Source organism: Lathyrus oleraceus, chromosome 7 (genome assembly GCF_024323335.1).
Source record: "Lathyrus oleraceus cultivar Zhongwan6 chromosome 7, CAAS_Psat_ZW6_1.0, whole genome shotgun sequence".
Classification (NCBI taxonomy): Eukaryota; Viridiplantae; Streptophyta; class Magnoliopsida; order Fabales; family Fabaceae; genus Lathyrus; species Lathyrus oleraceus.
This window is the reverse complement of record NC_066585.1, coordinates 235,596,080-235,603,792: the sequence shown is the minus strand read 5'-3', so window position 1 is coordinate 235,603,792 and position 7,713 is coordinate 235,596,080. Positions and strand designations below refer to the sequence as shown.

Here is a 7,713-nt window from a genome sequence, read left to right as displayed (position 1 = left end):
TGAAATCCTCCTCGCATAATCTCTATATGGTATTACACCGGGTTGATTTATCTCCCAATCACCTTTGATCTGATTCAAAACAAAAGCTGAATCTCCAAAGATATCTAAGTACTTGATTCTGAGATCAATGGCCTCTTCGATCCCCATAATGCAAGCTTTATAGGGAAAAGTATCTGTCCCATGAGATAAACCCTACAATTTTTCAACAGAGTGCTGAAGGCAAGCACTCCAAGAACAAGGAACTGCATCAGAACCTCCGGGTATGGCTGAAGATCATCTTAGGCACCATCCATCATCGCCCAACCTCCAACTCCTCAGATTACATCAACACATACCAGAAATGCATTCTGTACTGCATTCACAAGGGGCTGAAGCTATGCCTTTCTGCACTCCTCTTCAAATATCTCAGAGACTCCGTGAAAGATACCAAAAACAACATGAAGACAAGAAATTACATTCCTCTGGGGAGACTTATATCTGATGTGCTGATTGAAAGTGGCCTCGTGGACCATCTGATACAGCTCAGACTCATGGAAGACGTGATGATAGATACTGGAAGACCTTTGAACGCTCGCAATCTGAAGAGCATGGGAATTATTAATCAAGTAAGGGTCAAACCAACTATGGACACCTCCTGGGAAGCACTTAAAGATCAGAGGGAGATCCAAAATGGACTCTATCTGTTCTCAAAGATCGACCCTCCAGAGGTAGTCATGTACTATTTAGATGATCTGGGCAAACAAGGAGTAGACATTTAAGAAGGAAAAGTAGGCAAAGAGAGCAAAGCTGGGAGAACCATCTGGATCAAGACCTCCAGTACCTCTAGTTGGATCACCTGGTGAGTCTGTACCTCTCCCTCCTTCTGTAAAAATTAAACCAGTTGCTTCCTTACTCCCTCAACCTTTGCCCATATACACAACCTCTGAAACTCCTCCCTCAACCTCTAGACCCTCTAACCAAGCTTCTCAAAAATTCAATCTTGCCACCACATCTCTACCTATTTCAGAAGCAGAAATGCTGAACGAAACCACTTCACCCTCCTCATCACCATCTCCACAATCCCCACCTTACTACACCCTCTCATCTGACACTGAACCCTCTGACCCTCACTCCCCAACTTTGGCTCAGCTTCAAAACCGTGCTCTGGCCTCTCCACAACCAACACACTCTAACCCTGAACCAGAAGTTACCCATCCACCCCTAGAAAACCCAAACACAACCACCTCTGGCCCTCCACCATCCGAACCAATCCACTCTGAATCACAACCATCCCAACCACAACACTCTGAAACACCCCAACCAACTACCTCCGTTGACCCACTAACTCCCACTCTTAACTTAAGCCCCCTACTTCTCCATCTCAAGCCTCTGAACCAGAAACCAACCTTCTGACCCTTGAGGAAGCAATTAAGGTGTTTGCAGAAGCTTCAGTTGACAAGGTCAAGTCTCTGACCATCAACTCTGGCATCAGTGATGATCCCTCCGCTGTAAGGACTCACTGGAACAGAGTGATTAGTTGGATGACTTCTGAAACCTTCAAGCTGAAAGGCCTCTCTGAACAAGTCCGCAATGACTTCATCAGAGGCGCTAAGATCAGACTCCAGGAGCATCTAGCCAGAGAAGCTGAGGAGCAGGCAAGAAAGGAACCTAAAGAGAAAGCAAGGCAAGAAGAACTTCAGAGGATCAAAGAAGCTGAAGCTAAAGCTCTTGTTGATGCTGCTACTGCTGCTGAAGCTGAGGCAAAAGCCAAAGTTGCCGCTGAAGAAGCAGGCCGTCTTGCTGAAGAGTCTACTGCCAGAGTCAGAAACGATGCACTGACCCAGAGGGAGTCCTCCACCTTCGTCCCTCTGGTCCTGAAGACCCTTGAAGAGCTGCAGAAAGAACAACAGGTAGTTCGAGCCAGACTGGACCAACAGGATTCTGTCAATGTCAACATTCAGAACATGCTGTCCCAACTGCTCTAGAGGATGCTTCCACCTCCAAACCCTTAGGCACCTAGGACTTTCTTTGTTCTTTCTGATTTGCTTGTTATTTTATCTTCTCTGCTTGCTGCTTTTTGTTTCCATGTTTTCTTTCTGCGCTTCTTGCTTCTGTAAATGTTACTTGTCAATATCAACCTTTTACTAATATTTTTTGCTAAGTCTTTTTGATTTTGACAAAAGGGGGGAGAACTAAAAACAGCTCTGATGAAAACATATCTAATTCCTTTCAAACACTGCAAACATTATGACTTAAATATATGCAGGAAAGTAGCTAGAAACATCAAAACCATGAAAGGTCCGGTAAGAACTTCTGAACTCCCAGATCTAACTCAGGGGGAGCTCACTACAAATCTGATCTAAGACTCTTTTCTGAAAATGTTTCATCTCTATATTAAATTTTTTTGTCATCATCAAAAAGGGGGAGATTGTAAGAACAAAATTGGTTCTACAATAGATTTCTAAGATTTTGACGATAACAAAGGATGAAACCAAAAATGGCACTCTAACGAGACTTTTTCTAAGTATGCAGGACTCTGAACATTCATGCAGGAATCTGAACATTGATGCAAGACTCTTGTAGCGGGGTATTCATTACCATTAGAGATATTGACTAAATCTAAGGTAAACCATACAAGTCGAGTCGCCACCGCACTTCTATTTATCCAAAGGAATGGTTAGAAAACGAACAAAACCTAAAAGTTTTATCGAATCAAAAACTAGTAAAAATGTCAGAGATCGGGGTAAGGGGGTTGGTTATGCAATGAGAAGGTTTTAAGCACCCAAAACATCCTAGGTACTCCTAGGGAGCCCTTTTCATATTTGTTGTAAGGTTGGTATTTTGTGAAAATTTATTTGTGCAAACATGATTGAAGAGATGAGAGGAGAATATACAAGTTATTTACATTTTGTGTTTGGATGGATAAACCCATTGCCTGCGTACCATCTTAAAAAAGATTAGGATCAAAACCTCGTAGTTCGGGGTAAAAGTCTCAAAACAAGTTGGTGAATTAATTGGTCTAAAAGCCTTAAGGTCTTTTGTTATCCAAGGGAGAAAACTCAACTCAAAACCACAAATCCACCATGTGAGGATAGCTTCAACATGCTAGTGAGGGGTTAACCCTATAATAAGCATGGAAGACTCATTGTCCATCACGAAGGATATAGGTGAGTATTACATCTACCTCAAGGATAACTCAAACCTAATAGCTAAAGGTTATGAAAAGTTTGATTAAGAAAGTGGCCACTGAAACCACAAAAGAAGTATTTGAATGGGTTATATTTACCAATGAAAATTGTTTACAAAATATGGTCAAAGTTGATTTAAAAGTTCAATTCAAAATAAGTGTTATGAAAATAGAGTTTGAAAATCAAAAGCATAAGGCTTAGGTTTCTAATGTTTGAAAAGAAGTGTTAAATGTATGCACAAAATTTTTTGACTTGGGTTAGAGTGGAGGGAAAAAGAAGAAGGGCTAATAGTCCTAATCATACAAGAGATAAGGGATAAGAAACAAGACCACAAATGGAGTTCCTCTCTTGAGATCATATTGATGATCCAAGTAGCTCCCATCCTTTGGAATATGCAAGCAGCATAATAGAAAGCTCAAGCAACAATCAAACAAGCCTCTTAAGAGATCCTCAATGTATCTTGTATCTTTCACTTTGGATGAACATGGCAATGGTTCTTCAATTTGAGCTCTCATAGGATTCCCTAGCACAAGAGCACACACATCAAAAGTTTTATGAAGCAAATCAAGAATGGACAAGAGTGAGTTTAAAGGTTTGGTCCTTCTAATCCATCTTCACCATTTAAAGTCCTTTTACTCTAATTTGCATAGGGAAAGTCCTAGAATCTAAGTCCTTTGTCCATTTTTTCATTTGGTCCACAACAATCAAAACAAAAGCACAAGCACAATAATATATACACAATTATGTGCTCAAGTGAGCAAAAGGCAAATTGCATAAACATAAACATGTGCTCAAGTGAGCAAAGAGCAAAAGCAAATGAATAATATGTACAAGAATAGTAAATTGCATAAATATAAAGAGCAAGAATTAAATGTTAATGGTCAAAGATAGGTGAATTAGATTTGAATCAAGGAAGATTAAACCTCCCTAATCAATGCTAACCATCAACCTTTAACTCATTGATCAAAAGGAAAAGAAGGTGAAGAAGAAGAAGAAGAAGAAGAATTATAAATGAAGAATTAAAGTGCATTAAATGAAATGGAATGTACCAATCAATAAATGTTGACCAAAGATAGGGAAGATCAAGGTCAAACAATAGAAAACAGAAGCAAGATGAAGATTGGAAGTCAAGAAATAAACAAAATATTTTTGGCATTTTTAATATTTAAAATAAAACTTGAATTAAAATGTTAAAGAAAGGTCAAACTTCAAACTCACTTTAAATCAACTTTGAAAAGTTCAAGTGAATTATCCCAAGTTCAACAAGGTCAAACAAAGTTTGACAAAAAAATTCAGCATTTTTAAAAGTCAGAAACTATTTTTAATCAATTAAAAATGAATAAAAATAACCTAATTGACCTAAAATCTCAAATCAATTAATAAATTGATGAGAATATTTTTCATAGATCTATCATCATTCAAAGAGGTTGAGAAAATATTTTTGTATTTTTTGAATATCAAAAACTATTTAAAATGAATTAAAAATGACCAGAAAAGAGAAAATTACTAAAAAATAGCAAATGACAAAATAAAAAAATATTAAAAAACATTTTTAGAAACTAGAAATTAAAAGAGAAATAATGCAATTGGTCCCATAATTTTTGGATCAATAATAAAAGAGATATGAATTTTAGAAATAGAATGGAATTAAAAGAAATAAAAGAAAATAGAAATCAGAAAATGAAAATTTGAAAAAAAGGAGAGGCGTTGGATGGTGGTTCATTAATTGAGCTGGCACATCACATGGCCCTCAGCGCGTTTCCACAATACATCCAAGTCAATGCATCCACACGCGGTTTAATCAAAAGTCATAACAATGGACTGCTGAGATTAGATCTGGAAATGGAAATGGATGGTCCACCGTCTTCTCCGGCAAGCTCCGGTGGAGATCAAAAATTGCAGGTTAAAAAAAGTTAACTAAAATGCACGATCCAGGCACCATTCGAAAGGTGGAGTGATGTACATCACTCCTATGCCACTCAATTCCATTCTAGATTCCTATTAAGAGAGAAATCAGAGATGGAACTTTGGTGGTGTTCAACTGAACTTGCTCGATTTCAACAATTAAGCACACAATAATGATGCCCTATAGAGAGGACTTCAGACAACACAAGATCAAGGAAAATGGAGCAATGTATGATAAGATTCGAAGCGAAATTCAGCTGAGCAAAACCTTTGGATTGTGAAGAATTGAGTCACTCTCTTTGGTTCCTTTTGCAAACAGAAGCTTCAATGGATCAAAGTGAAGAGGCTTAGGAACTTTAGATCTTAAAATTCAACCAATGCAATTGAATTTCAGATCTGAAAATTTTAGAGAAAAATGAAGTTTGTTCCTTTGGTATGGGTGGGGATTCAATTCAGCAGGGATTTAGGCGCCATTAGGTTGAAGAATTGAAGAGCTATGGCATGGTATTTATAGATGGAGAGAGCTGTAAGCAATGCTGAAAGTGTGACTTCAAATTTACATGAATGGAAAGGGCCTCCATGCATGGGCTTGTACAGGCGCATGGAGGGCCCAATTCCACATGGCTTGGCAAGCTGAGATCATGAATGAATGAAATGGACGTGCAACTTAGGTGTAATCCGCTCATGCATGGCAATTGAATCAATTTTTCAAAAATGCACCTAATTCTTCATGTCTTCAAAAATGATGCTTCCAAACTCCAAATGCAACCTTATGAGTAATGGTTAGAGAGCTTGTTGCATAAGGAACAAATTCTATGTTGATCAAAACTTCAATTGGACCTTGAAAATTAGTGAGATTTGAGCTTGAAGTGTAGGGTGCAAAACATGCATATGTGAAGTTTCCAAATTTTGCCAATGTTCAAGCCCTTCTGTTTCAATGATGCAAGCTCCAAATGATAACATCTTGAACATTAAAGTTGTAGATCTTTTCACGATAATCAATTTGGACTTAAAATTTGCATCATTTGGATTTTTAATGAAGAAGTTATGGGCACTTGAAGTTGGACTTTTTCATATTTCAATGCATTTGGCCCAAAGTGACCTATAATGTTTTGCATTATCACATGTATTTCTTTTGATATTTTGCAATTTTGCTCAACACAACATTTGAATTATACACAATAAGATTTCCAATTCATTAAGTCTCACCTCAAAATCATGAAAAATGAATGAGTTATGTTCTTGGGAAGTTGACCCAAAATTAGGGTTTCAGTCAAAATAACATATAATGTCTTGGAATAGATGATGACCTTCCAAGCTTCAAATCAAGTTTTGATGAACATGAAAGTTGTTCATATTGTCCTTAATAACATTTTGTATCTTTGAGTCATCTCCATTTGATCAACACATAAAACGTTAGGTCTTAGTGTACTTCAAAATAGTCAGATGAATTGACTGATCAACTTCTCAAGTCCACAACTCATATCTTGATGAATTGATGATTGAGGACACTCAAATAAGTTCAAATATGCATGAAATGATGAATTAAAGAACTTACCTTGATTTTATTTGACCATGGGTTGAGGTTGCTTCATGATCAAGGCATTGTTGATGATCAGATGAATTAGGGTTTCCTTGGGAAACAAACCTCAAACCCCTTGACTTGCTTTGATCAAAATGATGAATTGAGATACTTGGGAGGCATATTTGATGGACGAGAGCTTTGGGAACCATTACCATGCTTGCTTTCATCTTCTCTTGACCATATCATTGCACAAAGGATCTACTAGAAGCTTTTTGACCTTGTGACTGCTCAAGCTACAAACAAGAAATGTTAGTGACATATTTTTGTGCTTTTGGTTAGTAGATAAAAATGAGAAAAGCAATGATATACAATTCAAGCATACTTGGTGATCTCAAACCACTCACAAGAGAGATCCCGCCCAAAGGCAAAGGGAACCAAGATACTCATGATCCTTGAGGCTATGCAAATGCAATGTTATGATGCCATGAGGGATCTTAGGGCCAAAATTAGGGTCTTACAACTCTGAATAGTTATGAAGGACTCTGATCATATATCAGATACAAATGTTAGACTATGGCACGGATCTAGAAGGGGGGGGGGGGGGGGGTTGAATAGATCCCAATTAAAAACTTTAGTCGGCGCTATCAATCTAAAAGAAAAATTGGTTTTAAAAATGTTTTTAGGTGCGGAAGCGGCCGAGGAAAATTAGTCTAAAAAACGAACCGTTATTGGAAAACCGGATATGCGTTAAGCTAATGGATATTAGATAAAACGATATACAATTCACTACACAAGATGCACAATCAATGATAGAGTTCACTTACTAGCAAGCCTAGTTCCAATGAACCAAAATACCAAGTTAAAACTCAGTGCAAACTTAAGGCAACTTTGGCTTAGACAATTTTACAAACACTTGGTGTGCACAGACACTCCAAGTGATATTTGAGTTGAGTAAGTGAGTCAATTTATCCTAGTACAGTATGTTATTGTACTTGGTATTCCAACAGCAGTTTTAAACACTTACTCAACCTATATCAATGTTTGGCTAAAATTGCTTAAACTAAAATCACTTAAATTTTAAGCAGAAACCAGATTATGCAGAAAATTAAAGGAGAC

General features: G+C 37.5%; 1 protein-coding gene across 1 annotated transcript; it reads left to right on the top strand.

Moving 5' to 3' along the window:
• Positions 1-1,520: 1,520 nt before the first annotated feature.
• Positions 1,521-1,964, top strand: LOC127103139 (eukaryotic translation initiation factor 4 gamma-like). Its single transcript, XM_051040419.1, has one exon. It carries the CDS (start codon positions 1,521-1,523, stop codon positions 1,962-1,964), a length of 444 nt encoding a protein of 147 aa, XP_050896376.1.
• The last annotated feature ends 5,749 nt before the right edge of the window (positions 1,965-7,713 follow it).